General features: G+C 41.4%; 1 protein-coding gene across 7 annotated transcripts in view; it reads right to left on the reverse strand.

Annotated features, from left to right (window-relative positions):
• Positions 1-141: 141 nt before the first annotated feature.
• The window catches only part of Rnf214 (ring finger protein 214), a 39,559-nt gene continuing 17,445 nt past the window's right edge, over positions 142-22,255 (reverse strand). For 5 of the 7 annotated variants that reach the window (XM_038323674.1, XM_038323675.1, XM_038323673.1 and 2 more), the window contains exons 6-15: positions 21,111-21,250; positions 7,393-7,489; positions 7,088-7,176; positions 5,135-5,225; positions 4,831-4,929; positions 3,301-3,677; positions 3,054-3,186; positions 2,543-2,647; positions 2,162-2,257; positions 142-1,983 (exon numbers count right to left, since the gene is read on the reverse strand). In XM_038323674.1, the coding sequence (XP_038179602.1) occupies positions 1,918-1,983; positions 2,162-2,257; positions 2,543-2,647; positions 3,054-3,186; positions 3,301-3,677; positions 4,831-4,929; positions 5,135-5,225; positions 7,088-7,176; positions 7,393-7,489; positions 21,111-21,250 (1,293 nt within the window). In that variant the 3' untranslated portion in view covers positions 142-1,917. The remainder of the gene's footprint in view (positions 1,984-2,161; positions 2,258-2,542; positions 2,648-3,053; positions 3,187-3,300; positions 3,678-4,830; positions 4,930-5,134; positions 5,226-7,087; positions 7,177-7,392; positions 7,490-21,110; positions 21,251-22,255) is intronic. The other 2 variants (XM_038323672.1, XM_038323678.1) reach the window with 1 other exon arrangement.

The raw sequence follows: 22,255 nt of genomic DNA on the forward strand, positions 1-22,255 counted from the left end.
TTCTGTGGTTTTTCAAGACAGGGTTTCCTGGTTGTCCTAGAACTCACTCTGTAGACCAGGCTGGTCTCGAACTTACAAGAGATCCACCTGCCTCTGCCTCCCGAGTACTGGGATTAAAGGTGTGCGCCACCAATGCCTGGCTAGACACAATATTCTTTATACTCACTTCCAATTTACAGTTTTCAGGAGACACTGAAAGGTACTACACAGCTGAAGGCAGAGAACAATCTTAAGATTATAAGTCAGAAATGAATTCCCACATGAAAAGAATAAAGGAAGTTATCTTCCACTTTGTCACCTTTTTTGTTTAAGACAGTACCATACTGGAGACAAGAAGAAAGAAGTACTTAATTAACCAAAGAAAGTAGATCACCTGACCTCTAAAAAGTTGAGTACTCAGGCCATTCAGTTCCCCTTTTAAGATGCCAAGGTAATTCTGGGAAGTCCAGTTCCCTAAATATGCTTGTCAATCAATCTGGACAAATAAGGCAAGAGAAAAGAATTCATCCATGAGCTCATATGAGGCAAGGAAGAAAAAAACAAGAGAATTTAGTTAGATTTGCTATCCTAATACAAATTGCTAGACTCAACAAGCATTTCCCAATACCAAAATGGGAAAACATCAGTTATTAGTAACATAATGTTGCCCTTCCCTCAGATCCAATTCCTTTTTCCCCAGTTAATACTTGTTTAATTCTAAAAAAGAAGGGAATTAAAGCCATTTACTATAGGAGTAAAGATAAAGATTGGAAAAAGACTCAAGGTTCTCTGAGCCACAGTTGTCCCAGACATAAAAACCAGAAGTACTCAATAAGCAGAGATGGAAAGCCAGCTCACTCCAGATGGGAAGCTACAAAACATGGCTCGTGACTCCCAAGTCCCACCTCCCTTCATCTCACTTTGTCTTCACTTTATCCCAGACAGGGAATGTGTTCCCCATAGCTTTCTTCGCAAATGAAAATCCAACATCCCATGATTAGTCTACAAATAATTTTGCAGACATCTCACCCCAGTGCCTGTCTGGAGCTCACCCAAGGTCACCAAACAACTTGGTTGTGAACCAACTGCCTTAACCTTTTGAGGGGAGAAGAGAGCTAGATCAGGAGACCAGGGGAATGGAATGGGTGAGCACTTTGGAAGGCTGGCCTGTCAGTGGTTAGTGGAGGCCAAGCCAGTGGCAAGGGATGGTGGCTAGGCCCACAGATAAATCTATGAATTGTGCTTTTCTACCCAGGAAATAGAGTAGACAGAAGATGGTGGGAGAAATGGGACCTGATTATGTTGTTCTTGGACTGTGGATTTTACTGACATAACACAGAATATCCTGTATACCTGATATCAATGTATAAATAATGAGCATTAACACAGTAAAATGTTCAATGAAAAATCAAACTACCAGAGTTACATTTTTCCCCCTCAATCAGTAACATTTTTTCCCATTGGAATGGAGTGGCTAAAACACACCAAGACTTCTGGAGGCCCCTGCAAAGCAAGGCATCTGGTTGGACAGCAGGTGAGCACCAGGCTTCAATTCTGCATACATGAGCCTTACAAAATTGGACTAAAGGCTGAGCCAAACCAAAGCAGGATGGCCTTAGAGCAACAGCAATTTCCTAGACAGGTTAGACAACAGTCCTATGCAGGGATCATGATCTCCAGGCCAAATTAAACATCATATTCCCTATAGTCTGCAACTCCAAAAACTGCAAGATGAGGGGGAACAGGGTATATCTGCATTATATACATACTTTCATTACGAACATCTGAATACAGACTTCTATACACACATTACCTATATAATAAAAATGTACACGGCATGAGTATATGTCACTGTATAAATATAGAGTTTTAGAAATCTTGAACCCGCGTTTCCTGTTCACATCGGTTTTTCCTCTTCTTCCTCCCCAGTCGGGTCCATCATTTAAGAGTTGGGCAAAAGGGACAAGTGTCATTTGTGTTGGTCTGGGCCCAGAATTTGATACACTGGAAAGAAAGAGACACACATATACCTCAAACTTGGCTGGGAAATCAAAGTAAAGTTAAATCACAAGATCTAACTCTCAAAAGTTCTCACAGGGGCTAGATGCACTAGCAGGACTATTTCAGTGGTCTCTCTCTTCATGTTATGTGTTGTATGCACTTGCTAGTATTAAATACCTACCTCCTTGTGCAGCGCATGGGTGCAAGCCATCGGGTGCAACTCACTGGGCTGGACAAGTTTCTGACACATCAGACACAATTTACAGGTAGGTGGAGCCTATGGGACAAGAAAACTGGTCATAGCTAGCCAACCTCCGAATAACCTTGCTTGCTATGCCCATGACTCCATCCGTTAGTTCCACGGAGCAAAACTATTCTTCAGCAAAAGAAATACAAGTCCTAACCTAGATTCTTGCCTAAAATACTTGCAGCATGTTCCCAGTAGGGCTGCAAACAACCCTGCTGTGGAGATAATGGTTTCCTTTAGCATCCTTACCTGTAACCCACTCCCTCCTCACCCTGTGCTTCTCCACATCCCAGTGTTAAAAGAAAAGAGTCTTACATGTGAAGACCTTCCAGGGTATGAAACTTGGGCAGAAGGCAAGAACATTGGGGTACTGATTTGGGCCAGAGGAGCAGGGTACAAAGCCCGGATCCGACCAAGTGGCTGTGGGTAGAAATAATTCCAGAGTGAGGGAAGAGAGTCTGAGCAACAGAGCATGTATCAAAAAGAAACTGGGGGCAGCAGGATGGCTCAGTGTGTAAAGGAGTTTGCACGCAAGCCTAATGACCTGAGTTCAATTCCTGGAACTCACATGATAGAAGAAAATAGACTCCCACAAGTTGTCCTCTAACTTCCACAGATGTACCTATGAAAACACATCTCACCCCCACACACACAAAATAATAAATTTAATTTAAAAAGAACAACACAAAAAGAAATCATTTACTTTTCAAGATGAAAAGAGCAGACCAGATACCCCTGGCTCTGATGCTTCTCCCAGTTTTTCTGAAGTTGGCTTCTTCCTCAACCTCTCAGTAGGTCTAAGTTCTCTCCCTGTAGCCCCTCTTACCTGAGTGCTCGATGCCACCCGTTCATGCTCTGCCAGCCGTGCAGCTACCAGCTGGATTAATTCCTCCATGGTCAAGCCCGCCATGGTGGTACGTGCTGTCTTGATTTGCTGAAGAATGTTGGTCATCTGGGCCCTAAGAATAAACAATGTTGAGGGAAAGAAAAATCAATATTTATGGGAACACCCACATTTCAAACCATAAACATTTCTCTGGCAGATATCTGAACTGATCCTTAACAACACTTACTTATTGCACTGTGGGAACCGAGTCAGCAGCTTCTCCAGGATCTTCTCCAGTTTGTCTACTGGTTGGGGCCGGGGAGTTTCAGTAGAAGCTTTAATACCGCCCAAGCCTGGGGGAGGCGGGATGGAGGCAGCAGGAGGCATGTGTGGACCATGAGGACTGATCAGGGAACCCAAGCCAGGGCTATTTCTCCCATGTGAGCCAGGAAGAGGTGGAGATGGTTGGTTGGACTGGGAAAGGGCAGGGTTCAAGATTGGAAAAGACAAAGAGCGAGGATCTGCACTGGGCATAACCATAGGCATTGTGACCTGCCCAATAGAGAAGGGCATCCGAGGGGTCAGAGAGGGACTGGGCTGAAATACTTGAAGCATGAAATCTGCCTGTAAAGGGAAGAAGTGGAGGACAAAAGAGATGGGGAGAAAAGATTAGGAACTGGAGCAAGGGATAAGGAGATAGTTCAGTTGGTAAAGTACCTGCCTTCAAAGCATAAAGACCCAAGTTCACATCCCAACAGCCTCATAAAAGCCTATAGAGGGGGCACATATCTATAACCCAGTGCTGCGGGGGTAGAGACAAGCATATCCCTACAGTGGCCAGCCAATTTAGCCAATCCCTGAGTTCTAGGTTCACTGAGAGACCCTGTTTCAAGAAATAAGATAGACAGGCTGGGTGTGATGATACATGTCTTTAATTCTAACCCTAAAGAGAAAGAGACAGGTGGATTTCTGTGAATTTGAGGACAACCTGTTATACAGAGTGAGTTCCAAGCCAGCCAGGGATATATAAGACGACCCTGTCTCATAAATAAGTAAAATATAATAAAAATATTGAAAAGGTCAAAAGCAACCTAAAGTTGATCTCTGGCCTAAGTGCATGGGAACACACACAAACACACACCTGCATGCACACGTACACACACATACACAAGCAAGCACTTATATATACTTTATATAAAAAATACAAAATTTTTTTAGGAGCCAGAAGTAGTGGCACACGCCTTTAATCCCAGCACTTAGGAAGTAGAGGCAGGTGGATCTCTGTGAGTTCGAGGCCAGCCTGGTCTACATAGTGAGTTCCAGGACAGACAAGGCTACACACAGAAATCTTGTCTAGAAAAACAAAAAAAAAAAAAAAAAATATATATATATATATATATATATATATATATATATATATATATATATATATATATAGCCGGGCGGTGGTGGCGCACGCCTTTAATCCCAGCACTCGGGAGGCAGAGGCAGGTGGATCTCTGTGAGTTCGAGACCAGCCTGGTCTACAAGAGCTAGCTCCAGGACAGGCTCTAAAGCTGCAGAGAAACCCTGTCTCGAAAAACCAAAAAAAAAAAAAAAAAAAACAACAAAAAACAAAAAAAATATATTTTAAGAGAGAAAATTGGGGCAGAAATCAATGAGTAGCTCTTACATTCCTATACTAAATGGGGATATCTCAATGTCCTCATAAAAAGAACAAGTAGACAACCTTGACTGCCTACAATGCAGAAAGACTCCTCAAAGTCAGCACTCTTACCTCTGAGGGGGGTGGAGGCAAAGTGGGGGTAGGGATCTGAGGAAGACTGCTCAACTTGGCTCCATTCCTCACTAACTGGATATGATTATTAAACTGGTCCTGGAACAAAAGGAAGAAAAAGGATTGTCCTTTACTGCTAGGCTGAACAAACCTCTGGGGAAAGCAAGCTGCCTACTCTCACAGGAAACGACGGGAGTGGAGCAAGCTCTGTGCAGCAATGCAAAAGGCTAGCTACCAACCCACTGTCAGGAGAGTTTAAGCACAAACTGGGGCTGACTGAACCATCACCGTTAACAACACTTACCCGAACATTCTTTTTCATTATCCGAACTCCATTAAGTCTTGTCTCCCACTCCTGTTTGGAACGAACTGTCTCCAGTGTTGGAGGAGTTGACCTTTCAAGAAACAAAGAATTTACAGAATTCAAAATACAAAACAAGAACATTTTTTTTTTTTTTTTGGTCTTTTGAGACAGGGTTTCTTTGTATAACGCTGTCTGTCCTCAAACTCACAGAGATCCTCCTGCCTCTGCCTCCTGAGTACTGGGATTACTACCTCTTGAGTAAAAATCAATTCTTAATTCACGTAAAATACATACAAAAAAAAAAAAAAAACCACAACAAAAAACTCTTAGCTGGGTGGTGCAAGTCTTTAATCTTAGCACTTGGGAGGCAGGGGCAGGCGGATCTCTGTGAGCTTGAGGCCAGTCTGGTCTACAGAACAAATGCCAGGACAGGCTCCAAAGCTACATGGAGAAACCATTTCTCAGGAAAAAAACAAAACAAACAAACAAAAAACAACAAAACTAATCTCTATCCCCCACCTTCAGTGATGGCGACACAAAGACAACTGTCCTAAAATTGCAGTCACTTCCAATTCCAGGAAGAACAAAACTTCCAAGGAACCCTCCAGATGAGGACAATCATCCATGAGCCTGCACTCTAGAGGAGAAGTGGTCCTCTTGTGGGAACCGGACTTATGCCCTCAAGTGGTGACACCTAAAAGGACTTCTTCAGATCACCTCACAGAATGAGAATTGAGACAAATATCAATAAGACCACATCCTGAGCCAGACTAGCTAATTAGTTACCCCTCCAGCCTCTTGTCCCAACTCCTCTACTTAAACCTGAAGTTCTGTGCCACATGATGGTGTGTATAAACCAAACACTCTGAAGCTAGAGGCAGAAGGATCAAGTGTTCCAGGCCAGCCTGGACTACACAAAATTCCATCTTAAAACCCTAGGACTAGAGTGATGATGGCTCAGCAGTTAATAGTGCTTACTTCTCTTGCAGAGGAATGAAGTTTGGTTTCTAGCATCCACATTGAGCATCACACCATTGCTTATAACTTCACTATGGGGGACCTGACAGCCCTGACACCTGTCTGTGGGTACCTATACACATGGCATATAATCATTCAAACACACACATAAATATAAACAAAAATAATCTTTTTAAAAAACCTATATAAACAGATCAACCCAAAGTTCATGTTGGCAGGCAGATCTCTGTGAATTCGAGGCCAGCCTGGTTTACAAGAGCTAATTCCATGACAGCTAGAGCTGTTACACAGATAAACCCTGTCTTGAAAAACAAAACAAAACAAAAGTTCATGTTGATACTCCAAAGATAGTTTTGTCATCTCTGGGTCTCTATTCTTTCCAATGTGGAAACATTGATTACATGTTTCCTGCTTTCCAGCATTACGTTTCATCTCTTTAGTTGATGAGTGACTGAGCATAGCCTGCTAGGCCTGCTGGAGCCTGTGCTTTTGCCCTAAACTCCAGTTACACCCTGAGACACTGTTGTTGGGTAATGGTCCTTGAAAAAAAGAGATGGGAGCAAGTGTCAGAGAAACCCAAGGGTCCAAGTCATCTGTTTCACATAAATGATATCACCTTTTTGTCTGACGTAGCCGCCCTGGCCTGAAACTTTCAATCCTCCTGCCTTGGACTCCTAAGTACTGGGATCTTGCCTGCCTGAAAAATGCTCTAAGAATCCTCCAAATCCTGTGACAGACAGAGGAGAAACAAAGCTTCAAAAACCTCCAAGACCTATATTATGCTTTGATAGTCTAGCAGATAGTATTTAAGTATGATAATAAAAAGCACAAAGCTATAAAAGGAGGAAAAAGTGAGAAAGCGCAGAACATGGACAAAAAATCTTGATGGGTACACACACAGAGACAGACTTAGAGTCCTATGAAGACAGACGTGAGCCAGGCCTGCTAACCTAGGCTTTAGAGGGAGGCACTTACTTGAGGTAAGTCAGATGCAGCTCTGCTTCTTTTTCTGCTTCTTCCAGTTTCAACACCAGCAATTCCTTCCGGCTCTCTAGTGACAGGATCTACACACATCCATGCATGTACACGAGTATTTGTACACACACACACACACACACACACACACAGGAGTGGGGGAGGGAGGGAGAGAAAGAGAGAGCTTTACATACACAAACTACCTGTAGTTAAAACAAATGCCTCCAGGCTTTTAGTACTCTATCAAAACTGTATAGTCCCTGGAAGTACAAGATCAAGTCTGTATATACATTGTCTCTTCTTACCTCAGCCTTCCAGGCCCGCTCTGTCTCTTCCATAATGTTCCGATTGATTTCACCATCTTGGGTCTTAAGTCTATCCAGTTCCATTTCCCACACTTCTCTGTACAGTAAGAAGCCAAGAACATGATTAAGAAAGGAAATTTAAGTTTGCTGAGCAACAGCAAGGCAAAAGGAAAACCTGTCTGTTCTGCGGGGACTGCTACATGAAGCCTCACTTTCAGGATTCACTTCAGAGACAGACAAATGCTATGTAGGGTAGTCTAAACTGCAAACAGGTCCAACAAGGGAAATGTTCACTTCTCCACTTAATCAAATAAAGTTACCTAGTGCAGGAAAGGAATATGTCTTAGAACTGAAACCTAATTGGGCATGGTAGTTCATGCCTATAATTCTAGTTCTTGGAAGGCTAAGACAGATAGATGGATTGCAGACCAGTCTAGATTTCAAGATGAGAATCTGTCTCAAAGAAACAAAAACCACTCATAATAAACAATGTTCCACATATTTAGGGCATTCAAAACCGTTATGTGTTTCTTTTACTTCTCAGTGTGTCTTTCAGTGTGGGTAGTGAAAAACACAAGCCAAAAACGTTGGGTCAGTTATAATTCAACTTTAACTCACAATCAATCAAGCATTTATTACTGGCTTACTAATCTCTACATTTCCTTAACTACAGTAAAATTCTTCAAAAGCAAAGTATGAACTATGTGTGGCAGTGGCTCAGAATTTTGATAATACTTGAGGGCTAAAGACAAAAGGATTATCACAAATTTAAGGGCAGTTTAGGCTACACACTATATTCTAGATCAGCTTGGACTACATGATGAGATTCTGTCTCAAAAATGAAAATGTATACTTAGCATTTCCCATTTTTATCCATCTCCCTCATTTTAAAATGCTTGCCCCACCTCCCATCCTTAGGGTATAATATGTTCAGGGTTAAGGTAACCAACGGTTCTGGTTCGCCTTGCACTGAAATATCTCCTAGGAGATGTGTCTTTCTGTGTTACACTGGGACAGCTGACCCTCTTACTGAGGACTGAAGTGGCCATTGAATAGAGACAAGAGGAGAATTTTCTCATATTACATTTGACTGTGAGCTGAAACATGGGTTTCTCAGATTCATGGAAAGAATAGAATGGAAATGTTTTAAGCTGTCTTTAATGGTTTTGCTTTTTTGTTTGTTTGTTTGGTTTTTTGAAACAGGGTTTCTCTATGTAATAGCCCTGGCTATCCTAGAACTTGCTTTGTAGACCAGGCTGGCCTCAAACTCACAGAGATCCATCTGTCTTCTGCCTCCTGGCCTGCACCACCACCATCTGTAGTATTTTTCAGTTTTTTTTCCAAACAAGGTCTCTATGCTGCCCATATTGAACTTAAACTTACAGCAATCCTCCTGTTTCAGCTTTCCCATTGCTTAAAGTATGAGTCAACATGCCCAGAGGCAGAGTCCTCTGGAAGAGCAGCTGCAGAGCTCTCTCTCCAGCCCCAGAAGCATTTCTCCTAAGAGAAGTGTCTAAGGCTTCTTCCCTTCTCATAGTCTTGTTTATAATCCAATTCTCCACACATCCCTGCCCTCTCTCTATTTGAGATTCTGAATATGTTTAGTACGTACACGCTCATTCGTTATTGACATAAATCTGCTTTCTACTGACAAGTTCTGCTCATCTAACAGACCTGAGTAGGTAAGCCACAAGGTCTCCAAATTAACTTCTATCCCAGGAAGAATTCTCTACCAGTCTTGTAAAGGCTTATAGGTAGTTACATCTTCCTGACAAACACATAAGCTTCAAGTTCCAAAAGGCCACCAAAATTAGAATCTTCTCACCATAAGAACATGTGGAATGCAGTAGGGCGGTTGTGGTGTATGCCTTAATCCAGCATTAGGGAGGCAGAGGCAGAGGGATCTCTGTGAGTTCAATGCCAACCTGGTCTACAGAGAGAGTTCCAAGACAACCAGGCCTACACAGAGAAACCCTGTCTCTAAAAAACCAAAAACAAACAAGAAGAATATGTGGAATCAAATGATGTCACACCTAGCTTACCATTCCTCTTTGTAATGGGATAATTATGGAACATGAGAGAGACCTGCCTTCTGGGTCTGGTGATATTCTTGAGGATATCAGATGCTGAAGGAACAATCTGACCTTTACTAAATACACATATCACTACATACATATTTACATATGCACATACTTATATCAGAAAAATCCTCTTGTGCCTACAGGAAGTTCCACATATTCACAAACAAAAATTCTTTCCCTTTGGGCATTTGGCCACATTTATTTTATTAGCATCTGTATAAAAGAGAACTACTGGTCAGTACAACAAAAATGGATAGGATGGGCTGGCAAGATAGCTCAGTGAAGAAAGGTATTTGATGCTAAGTCTGACGACCAGAGTTCAATCTCCAGGACCCACATGATAGAAGATGAAAAACATCTTCTCCAAGCTGTCCTCTGATCTCCACACGTGCCATAGCATATGTGGGTACATGTGCTTGCACACATACACATTGGCTTAGTTAGCATTTCTATCATCTATGATAAAACATCATGATCACTGAATCATTTAACCTTTGAACCCCAGCACTCAGGAGGCAGAGGCAGGTGGATCTCTGAGTTCAAAGTCAGCCTGGTCTATAGAGCAAGTTCCAGAATAGCTAAGGCTACATAGAGAAACCCTGTTTCAGAAAAAAATCAAAATAAAGCAAAAAACAAAAAAAAGGCATGACCATAAGCAACTTTTGGGAAGGGTTTATATTTATTCTGCTTACACTTCCACATCACAGTCTATCACCGAAGGAAGTCAGGGCAGGAGCTGACGCAGAAGCCATGGAGGAGTGTTGCTTACTGGTTTGCTCCCTCATGACTTGCTCAGCCTGCTTTCTTACAGCATTCAGGACCATCAGCCCGGGGATGGGACCACCAACAATGGGCTGGATCCTCCCACATCAATCACTAACTGAGAAAATGCACTACAGACATGCCTACAAGCCAGTCTTATGGAGGCATTTTCTCAATTGAGAGTCCCTCATCCCAAATGAGGCTAGTTTGTGTCAAGCTGACATAAAACTAGCCAGTACTGTAATGGAACACTGTGAAGATGCGTTGTTCTCATTGGTTTAATAAGGAGCAAAATGGCCAATAACTAGGCAGGAAAAGGTTAGGCGAGGTTTGCAGATAGGATAAGAGCTTGGGGGTGAAGAGGGCAGAGTCGCCAGGAGAAGCAAGATGAACATGCCATGTTGAAAAAAGGTACAAAGTCACATGGTAAAGCATAGATAAGAAATAGGGGTTAATTTAAGTTATAAGAGCTAGTTAGTAACAAGCCTAAGCTATTGGCTGGGCATTTATAATTAATAGTAAGTCTCTGTGTGGTTATTTGGGAGTTGGCTGGTGGAATAGAAAATTCTGGCCACATAGTACACACCCAAATAAATATGTGTAATAAAATTTTTATTAATGAATAAAATGGCTGGAGCTGGAGAAATTACTCAGTAGTTAACATCACTGGCTGCTTTTCCAGAGGAGCTGGATTCTGCTTCCAATATCCACATGTTGGCTCACAACCATTTAACTCTAGTTCCAGGGAATTTGTCACCCTTTTCTGGTCTCCCAAGCATCAAATATACAAGTGAATCACAGGAAAATACCCATACATATAGAATAAAATTAAAATTAAATAAATGGGTAAGTTCCTGAACAATGATAAAAAGTACTCAGTTTTCTTAGTAGCTAGCTATACTATAACATAACCATCAGATTTTCAAATAACCCATCTTTTAAAACACACAAACAAGCCAAGTAGTGGTGGCACACACCTTTAATCCCAGCACTAGGAAGACAGAGGCAGTCAAATCTTTGTGAGTTCAAGATCAGCCTAGACTATAGAGTGAGTTCCAGGACAGCCAGGGCTATGCAGAGAAACCCTGTTTCCAGAAACAAACAAAAGCAAACAAACAAAAAAACAAAGAAACAAAACAAAACCACACACATACAAAACAAAACCAAGGATGACAAGATAGCTCACCAAATAAGGATACTTTCCACTAAGTCTGATGCCCTGAGTTCAAACCTTGGAACCCGTATGGTAAAAGGAAAGAACTAATTAATTTCTGGAAATTGTTCTCTAACTTCCAATTTTGTGCTATGGTGTGTACATACTCATGCACATGAATGCATAGAAAGTAAGTGAGTGTGAAAACAAAACAGAACAAAAAAAAGATAACCAAAAAGCAATACACCAGTTCCTTACTTTTGGCAAAACACAATCCATTAAGTGTTTTATGGCTTTTGATTTTGCCCAGACTGGACTAGAACTTGTAGCAATCCCCCTGCCCCAGGCTCCTAAGTGCTGAGAGTGGACATGAGCTGCAATGCCCAGCTGAATTTTAAAAATTTGTTGAATTTCTTTCAATCCTACACTTCTATTATTTCTCATGTGTAGTTTTTAGGTATCGGTGGTTGAAATTAATAAATTCCATCACATTGTACAATCCTGGTTTATTACAGGTCTTAAAATGTTTTAATAGTTTTAAAAATTAACTTTGTTCTTTTATCATAGCCACACTAATTTTAAAATTTAATATAGAACTCCCAACTGTATTTTTATATAATCCTAGACAAGTTACTTAATTTTTGTAGACATCGTTATCTCCATTTATGAAGACAATAATGACTGCATCATGGCTTTGATGAGAAAGAGAACTGAAGAAGCACAGGTAAAGAATTAGCTATGAAGCTGGGCAGTGGCAAAGCACACCTTAAATCCCAGCACTTGGGAGGCAGAGGCTGGTGGATCTCTGTGAGTTCGAGGCCAGTCTGATCTACAAAATGAGTTCCAGGACAGTCAAAGAAACCCTGTCTTGAAAAACCAAACCAAACAAACAAACAAATCAGTTATGAGCTCAATAGTGGTGATGCATGCCTTTAATCTCAGCACCCAAGAGGCAGAGGCAGGTGGATCTCTGAATTTGAGATCAGCCTGGTTAACAAAGCAAGTTTAAGGACAGCCAGAGTTAATGGAGAAGTCCTGTTTGGGGGGAAAAATTAGTTATGTGTGGCAACCTGCACTTATGATACCAGCACCTGGCAGGCTGAGACAGGATTATTATGAGTTTGGTGTTAGCCTTAGACTACATAATGAATTTCAGGCCAGCCTGGGCTACAGTATAAGGCCCTGACTCAAAAAATTGCTTTTAATAAGATATCCACCATATGAAAAGTAATTTTAAAAAACTCAAAATATATGGTTTTCTTTTTTTTGTTTTTGTTTTTATTTCTTAGCAATGCTGAGAAATGAACCTAGGATCCTGTTTATGCTAAGCAAATGCTATAAAACTGCACTGTATCTTCTTTCCAGATAAATCTTATTTTTCCATTAAGATTTATTTATTTACTTATCAGAGATAGGATCTCATTAGATAGTTGTGTATGGCCAATAATTTAATATGTAGACCAGGCTAGCTTCAAAATTCACAAGATCCACCTGCCCCTGCCTCCCGAGTACTGGGGTTAAAGGTATGTGCCACCACATCTGGCAGGATTTATTTCTTACATGTACGATTGTTTTGTCTGCATGTATGTCTGAACACATTCTTGTAGTGTCCAGGTAGGCCAGAAGAGGTGTCAAATCCTCTGGCACTGCCTTTATAAACCACTGTTAGGTGCCTGCCATATTGGTGTTGGAAACAGAACTGTTCCAAAAACAGCAGTGTGTGTCTATAATCATAGAACTTTTTTGTTTGCTTGTTTCTTTGAAGCAAGGGATTAAAAGGTGTGTGCCATCACCACCTGGCCAATCACAACACTCCCATATTGAGATGAGAAAGAGTCCCTGGAAGCTTAGAGGTTACCTGGCAAAATGACAAAGAGACCCAGTCTCAAACAAAGAGGGCAAGGACTGATACTCAAAGTTGTTTTCTGACCTCCACATTAACGCACGGGCATGTACATATGCACACACAGGCACACAGGCACATACACACAAAGATTTTTTAAAATTAAAGACAAAACAAGAACAAAAACTAAAGACAAAACAAAACTTGTGATTTGAAATGGTTGCCCAGGACTGGAGCGATGGTTCAGTGGTTGAGAGCACTGGATGCTCTTGCAGAGGACCTGGGTTCAGGTTTCAGTACCCACATGGTGGTTTATAATCATCTATAATTCCAATTCTGGATGATCTGATGCCCTTTTCTGACTTCCATGAGAAACAGGTATGCACATAGTACACAGATATGCATGCAAGCAAAATATTCATATACATAAAAATTATAGTAAATCCAAATTTTTTTCTTTTTAATTTTATTGATTTTTATTGAGTGCTACATTTTTCCCTGCTCCCTTCCCTGCTTCTCCCCTCCTTTTCAACCCTCTCCCAAGGTCCCCATGCTCCCAGTTTACTCAAGAGATCTTGTCTTTTTCTACTTCCCCCAATTTTTTTTTTAAAACAAAAAGGCTGCCCACTATGCAGATCTAACATAACTGACTTAAGAATTTTCCTTGCTGCCAGGAGGTGGTGACACACGCCTTTAATCCCAGCACTTGGGAAGTAGAGGCAGTCAGATCTCTGTGAGGCCAGCCTGGTCTACAAAGCAAGTTCTAGGACAGCAAGGGCTACATAGAGAAACAGTGTCTCAAAACAAAACAGAACAAAAAAAAAAAGAAAAAAATCCTTGTTATTACTTTTTAAATCTAGATGACTATGTGAACTTTAATCTTTATTGTGGGTGTGTGCAGTCCTATGTGTACAGATGTTTTGCCTGTATGTATATCTGTGTGGCATGTGCATGAAGTGTATTTGAAGGCCAGAATAAGTGGTAGGTCCCCTGGGACTAGAGTAACATAGGTTTCATGTCAATCCTCTGTAAGAGCAATCAGTGCTCTTGACTGCAGAGCGATTCTCCAGTCCCTTCCTGTTCTTTCAATTTCACAATTATAAATAATGCCACAGCAGCATCTCCGTGTGAAGACTAATGCAGGTTAATGACAAAGTGATGCCATTAGATGTGAGGCTCTGGAACTAGGTCATTTGGTCCACCCCAGCCTCACTACTCTGCACTGCTTGTCCAGTGAGTCTTTCTGTGCCTTGTTTTCCTAGAGTATGAACTGGAGAGGACACAGGAATTGATCCATATCACCACAGTGCAGACTAAATGAGTTAATGTATGCAAAATGCCTAAGACAGTCTCTAGCACATAGTAAGATCTTCAAAAATGCCAGTTATCATTTGTATGCTACAACTACTTTCTTCAGAAACTAAAATACTAATATATTTTTTCTTTTTTTCAGGCACAGCACACATACCTTTAATCCTAGCGCTTGAAAACATAGCTAAGAGGATCTCTTTGAGTTTGAGGTCATTCTGTTTTTATAGACAGGGCTACATATTGAGAATCTGATTCAAAAACAAAACATTTTCCCCGACAAGTGGCTGTAGGAAGATGGCTACCTTGGAGCTCAGGCGCAGATGCTAAGTGTCCCATGAAACACACTTAGAGAAGAGATAAGAATTAGGATCTTTGAGTCCTCAGCCAAAGGCCTTTCTTGCAGAATTATGTTACATTCTAGATAAGTGCAATGAAAAAAAGCAGAACAAAACCAGGGGACAGTTAAGTAGATATAGTCAGCTGTGGTGTTCAAAGGTGTATTTCCTGAGCTTAAGACAACCTAGGAAACCTTTTCTTTTTCTTTTGGTGTGTGTGAGGGCTCTAATAGAGCTCTCATGCAGTTCTGGCTTACTGCAAATGTAGAGGAAATTGACCATGAAATTCTGATCCTTCCATCTCCACCTCCTAAGTGCTGAGAATACAGGCACAAACCACCATGCCAGGCTTTAAATCAGTTTCTTGAAACACTGCAACCATACATAAAATAATTAAATATAGAAAAACATTACTGGGATAAATTCTTCACTAATTCAACATCTTTAACAGTAGTCTCAATGTGCTAGACATTTTTAAACTTACAAATATACCCCAGTTGGCTTTTCAGTTTTGCTTGGTGAGAAAAAGGGACAAGGAAAATGTGGGCAGAAAGCCAAATGCACAAAGAGCAACAAAGGTCAAGGGCACAAAATCCCAGCAGGATGAAACAGAGGCACTAGCATGGAGATGGCACCAGGAGTCCTGGGGATGGAGCTGCACTGTGCAGAGTGTAGGCCAGGGTACCCCAACACAGAAGGCCCATTCCACCAAGCTACAACTCTAAGTGTAAATTTGTAAGCTTGAAAGAAGGAATGAACAAATGAAGGAAAGAAGAAGAGAGCTGGCAGTGGTGGCGCACCCCTTCAATTCCAGCACTTGGGAGGCAGAAGCAGGTGAATCTCTGAGTTTGAGGCCAGCCCGGTCTACAGAGTGAGTTCCAGGACAGCCGAGGCTACATAGAGAAACCCTGTCTTGAAAGCCAAAACAAATAGACAGACTGACAGATAAAAAGGAAAGACAGATAAAACAGCATTTGCTTTTTTCATTTTCATTCTTTGATGAGCTGACACTGGAGTTTTCCTGAGAATATATGACATGTGACAGTATCCTCACTCTTGTGACAAATATGTGCTTCTGTATTCTTCTGATTTCAGCCCTTTTCTCTTTTGGTGAAAGAGCTGTTAGTCTGTTTTTGTCTTTTTAAAGTTATTTGTTTATTATGCATACAGTGTTCTGCTAACATGTACACACCAGAAGAGAGCACCAGGCCTCATAATAGATGGTTGTGAGCTACCATGTGGTTGCTGGGAATTGAACAGAGGACCTCTGGAAAGAGCAGCTGGCGTTCTTAACCTCTGAGCCATCACTCCAGCCCGGCTGTTTTTTTGTTTATTTGTTTGTTTTGGTTTTTTGAAACAGGGTTTCTCTGTAGCTTTGGAGCCTGTCCTGGCACTAGCTCTTGTAGACCGGGCTCGAACTCAGAGATCTGCCTGCCTCTGCCTACCGAGTGCTGGGATTAAAGGCATGCGCCACCACTGCCCAGCTCCGGCTGTTTGGTTTTTAAGTTTTATTTATACTTATATGTATGTACCTCTGTGTATGTCATGTATGTGTGGATGTCCATGGAGGTCAGAAGGGGGCACTGGATTCCTGGGAGCTAGAGCTATAGGCAGTCATGAGCCACCCTATGTGGGTACTGGGAATTGAACCTGGGTTTTCTGCAAGGGCAGCAAGTGTTCTTAACTGTTGAACCATCACCCCAGGTCCAGATTTTAAATTTTTGTATAAAAAACTGTATCAACACTTGAAAGATCTATAAAACATTGGGCCAGTATTTAATAAATGATGCACTGTGTTATCAAATCAACTATGGGATCCATTCAATTAGTATAAAGATTATTCTAAGAAGATACTGAGATTCCAGAGTTGCAGGGGAGAAAAAAAGTTCTTGGAATTTCCCTTATGAGAGCCAAAGCAGCAACTTCTAGACAGCAAAGCTGTCCTGAGCTGCTCACAGTGGATCTTCTTCAGAGATACAACAGGAGCCATCTACAAGCCTCCTCTTCTAGAGAGCACAGCCCTTACAGTACATGCACAGGCCGGAGGTAAATGGTGTCCTTTTTTACTTCCCTCTATGTTATTTTTTGAGACAGGGTTTCTTCACTGAACCTACAGCTCCAAGATTAGCTAGGCTATCTAGCTGGATAGCTCCAGGGATCTGCCTCTCTGTGCACCCCCAGTGTGGGGGTTAGAGAGATGCTAAAGGCCATGCCAGCATTTCATATGGGTGCTGGAGACCCAAACTCATTTCCTTGAGTTTGTACAGAAAACACTGAGCTATCTTTTCTTATGTTTTGAGACAAGGTTTCTCATGGAACCTGAAGATTATCAATTCTGCTAGACTGGCTGGTCAAAGAGCTCAAGGAATCTTCTTGTCTCGTTGCCTCCCATACCCAGCAGCAGATTACAGATGTGTGCTGCCATCCCTGGCTTTTAGTAGTTGCTGAAAATCTCAACTCGGGTCCTCATGCTTGCTTGCACGGTAGGCACTTTACTGCCTAAACCACCTCCCCATTCACAGACATCCACATCTACTGAAAGCTCATTTTTATTTCCTAGGCACTCTTTCTCACCCTTCTCCAGGACCATTTGTGAACTACAGGGATGACTCAGTTGGTAGAGTATTTGCCTTGAAAGCTCAAAGATCTGAGTTGAATCTGTAGACCCCACATAAAGTGCTAAGCATGGTGGGAGTACACACTTATGATCCCATCACTGGGCAGGACAGACAGAAGATCCCTGGGGGTCACTGGTCAGCCAGTCCAGCTAAATGCTGAACTTCAGGCCAACAACAGACCTTCTCTCAAAGAAGGTGGATGATGTTTCTAGATGTGACACCTGAGGTCACACACATACACACACAGGCTAATTTTATGTCAACTTGACACAAGCTAGAGATATTTGGAAAGAGGTAATTTCAAATGAGAAAATGCCTTGTGAGTAGTGCCATCCCTGGGCTGACGGTTCTAGGTTCTATAAGAGAGCAGGCAGAGCAAGCCTATAAGGAGCTCCCCTCCATGGCCTCTGCATTGGGTCATGCCTCTGGGTTCCTACCCTGCTTGAGTTCCTGTCCTCACTGCTTTAGATGATGAAGGATATGGAACTGTGAATGAAAGACACCCTTTCCTCTCCAAGTTGCTCTTTTAGTCATCATAGCAACAGTAACACTAAGTAACACACACACACACACACACACACACACACACACACACACACGTTTTCCCTATAAGTACTTTTCTTCCCTCTTTGCCTAAAAAGATCCCACAGAATCTCAAATTCTAACCCCTTTAAGTTACTGGTCTCTAGAAGTTCTTCCATGTATACACACATTGCACAAACAAACTGTTTTTTTCTTCTTATTGATCTGGGAATTTAATTTGCTAACCCTAAAACGGTACAGGAAAAGTTTTTCTTACCTTTGATAAAATACTTAACAGATGCATTCAAACGTTAAGGTATTGTAGGACATGCCTATAATCCTAGCACTCTGGAGGCAGAGGCAGGAGTGCTACGAGCTTGATGCCAACCCAGTCTACACAGCCAGGACTTCAAAGTGAGACACTGTTTTAAAAGGCAAAACAAAACAACAAGGTAAACCATTAGATTTTAGGTAGACCTGGTAGCACAAGGTTGAAATACCAATTACTCTGGAGGCTGAAGCTTGGGAAGTCAAGTTCAATGTTTCTCTGGGTTATAAAGTAAGTTTTAAAGCTAGCCTTGTTAACAGATACCCTGTCTCAAAATAACAAAAGTAGGCTGTGAATAGAGCCCAATAAACCAATTTAACCTTTTGTGGGAGTTTGAATGTAATTGGCCGCCATTATCTCATAGGCAGTGGCACTATTAGGTGTGGCTTTGTTGGAGTGGATATGACCTTGGAGGAAATGTGTCACTGTGGGGGTGGCCTTTAAGGTTTTCTATGCTCAGAATATCATCCAGTGTCTCAGATGATTTCCTGTTATCTACAAGATGTAGGACTTAGCTACCTCTCCAGCATCATGTCTGCCTACATGCCACCATGATAACTGCCATGATGATAATGGACTGAACTTCTGAAACTGTAAGTGAGCCACCCCAACTAAATGTTTTCCTTATAAGAGTTTCTATGGTCACGGTATCTCTTCACAGCAACAGAAACAATAAGAAACTTGTAAAACAATTTTTCATGGGAAAAAAAAGTACTATTTATGTTAAAATGTAAGTTTTATGTTATCTTAAAATAAATCAACACATAAATATATTTTTGCCTTAATTTCTGGTTCAGTGAATATTGATAAAGAAAACAGATACAAAAAATGTTATTTAGAGTCCTTGTTAATCATTAATATATAAGGGTCCAGGACATAATGAAATCAACAAGATTTCATTCAAGCAAGCGGTAAGGAGGGCAGAAAGATGTTAAGTTCCAGGCTAGCCTGAGCTACATATAAAGGGTATACCTCAAACAAACAAACAAACAAACAAACGAATCTTCAAGATCATGAGTAGTACCACTATTAGAATTAATGACTTGTAGTTGTTCAATCATAGGGAAGAGAAGGCAGTCAGAAGTACAGAGAGTGTAGTGACCACAGCCAAAGGAAATTTGTCACAAAGCCTAGACATGATTATAGACTCATTTCTACTCTTTAAGATGTCCCATGATGAGTTGCTACATGTCCATGTCTGTACCTCATCTTCCCTAAATCAGCTGCTGCCATCAGTGGGTGCTACCTGTTATGATCACTAGCAACATGAAAGACAATGCTCAGCCTGAAGAGATTCTACAATATTGTTTGAGAATGACCATTGTGACCCACTTCTTCCCTTCGCCACCCTGAGACAGGGTTTCTCTGTGTAACAACCCTGACTGTCCTAGAACTCGCTTTGTAGACCAGGCTGGTCTCGAACTCAGAGATCTGTCTGCGTCTGCATCCCAAGTGCTGGGATTAAAGGTGTGTGCCTCCTAATCATTCACCAGATTCTCATCAGAACTGGCTGTCCTCCAGACATTCTCCCTAATATTCTTTTGAATGTGGAGGTGCCATAGTGAAGGTCTCTCACTTTGGAAAACGAATCAGTAAGTGAGCTTGCTATTTACTTTTGACTTAACATTTTACATGCTTACAATGGCCAAGTGTTTCTCAATAAATAAAAAAATTAAACCAATGTCAGCAGCATTTAAATAATATTATCACTGAATTCACAATTGTGAATTTTCAAGCATGTGATTTCAAGCAACTTGGAAAATTGAGAATTCAACCAAATTTAAGGTCTATCTTGCTCTTGTTACAGTATTAAAAAGAGAACATGATGACTAGGTAATTCTGTAAATGGTGTACAGTGTGCTACTCATGGTACTGAATAGCATAACTATTCAAAATATTCCCATGACCTGAGTTTCTGAAGAAAAAAATGACACTCAGGATATAAAGCAAATAAAATAGGTTTTAGAGTAACATAGAAATCTTGACCATGGGGACTGAAAAGATAACTCAGGTTAAGAGCACTGGCTGTTCTTCCAGAGGTCCCGAGTTCAATTCCCAGCAACCACATGGTGGCTCACAGCCATCTGTAGTGAAGTCTGGTGCCCTCTTCTGGACTGAAGGCATGCATGCAGGCAGAATACTGTATACATAACAAATAAATAGTTAAAAAAGAAATCTTGATCATGGCCTGGTGATGGCACACACCTTTTATCCCAGCACTCAGGAGGCAAAGGCAGGTGGATCTCTGTGAGTTTGAGGCCAGCCTGGTCTATAGAGAGAGCCCCAGGACTGGTTCCATAGCTACTGAAAAAAACCCTGTCTCGAGACCCCCCACCCCCAATGGGGCTGGAGAGATGCTCATAGCAAAATATTTGCTATGCGTGCATAACAAACTAAGGTCAGATCCCTAGATTCCTAAAACCGGGCATGCAATACTTCTGTGCAGTAATTCTGGAACAGACAGACACACACGTTATAAAATATAAATAAAAAACACACTCATGCTTGGAACACTGCTAGTTAACAGTGTACCTTCTTTTCTGAGAGGAGGTGCTGGGGACTAAGCCCAGGACGAGACCACTTTGCTATATCCCCAGCACTTACTTATTACAGAGCAGCACCAACTCTCTGAACTTCTTTATTTTGTGTAGCATAGGGTACTGAGAATATGAAGTCACTGGAGAATTAAGATCTGTTTCTTTCTCAAATGAAAACGATGGACTGGCCCTTAGCACACAGGATCTGTTTTCAGCAGCAGCATTTACCTTCTGCCTTTCTCACAGAGCTTCTCAATTTCAGCTTTCAGGTCCTGCTCCTTTTGCAAGAACTCCTTCTTTTCTTTCTCTATCTTCTTCTTGGTTTCTTCCCGTTTTATGGTCACATCCTGAATAGCCTTTAGTATCTCCTAAATCCCACACAAGGATAGTCACACAAATAAAAAAGGAAATGTTAGTTTTTGGTGTTTTACGTGTTTGTTTTAATCTGAAAGTTTATTGTGTGTATGTGGTGTTAGGGTTCTAAACAAGAACCTGGTACATAATAGGCCAGTTCTCTATCACCAAGTTACATACCCAGCCAGCCCTAATAGGTTTTTGTTTTGTATTGTTTTAAGATAGGGTCTTACATAACCCAGGCTGGGCTTAAACTCAGTATGTAGACAAAGCAGTCCTTGAACTCCTGACCCCCTGGCATCCACTTCCACTTATTTGGCTGACAAATATGTACTACCTTGCTCAGTGGTTTTGGTTTTCTGAAACATGGTTTTACTATGCATCCTAGTGCCTTGACTTCCTATGTAGCAGCCCAGGCTGGCCTCAGACTTACTGTAATCATCCTCTCTCTGCTTCCTAGAAGCAGATGCTGTTGATCCACTACTTTCACCCTGATTGTTCATTCAATAGTTATGGATTTATATGCTGGTTTATTGGAATTGAATGGAACTGAAAGAATTGACTTCATAAATTACTGATGTACAAGCCAAACCTCTAGAACATTTTGTGAACACAGACTTCAATTCAACAGGACAGTTCTAAGAAACATTGAAAAATGGAATGTGGGTGCTGGGGAGATGGCTCATTAGTTAAGAGTTCTGGATGTCTTCCAGAGAAAGGTATGATACCCAACACCCACACAATGTCCCACAGCTGTCCGTAACTCCAATTCCAAGGTATCTGATGTCCTCTTCTGGCCTCCCGGGACACTTGATGCACAGACATACACAAAGGCAAAACACCCATATGCATAATTTTTTTAAAAAATGGAATATAGTCGGGTGGTGGTTGTGCATGCACTCAGGAGGCAGAGGCAGGTGGATCTTTGAGTTTGAGGCCAGTATGTTCTAGAACAGCTAGGGCTGTTACACAGAGAAACCCTGTCTTGAAAAACCAATAGTAATAATAATAATAATAGT

This window comes from Arvicola amphibius, chromosome 3 (assembly GCF_903992535.2).
Source record: "Arvicola amphibius chromosome 3, mArvAmp1.2, whole genome shotgun sequence".
Taxonomy (NCBI): domain Eukaryota; kingdom Metazoa; phylum Chordata; class Mammalia; order Rodentia; family Cricetidae; genus Arvicola; species Arvicola amphibius.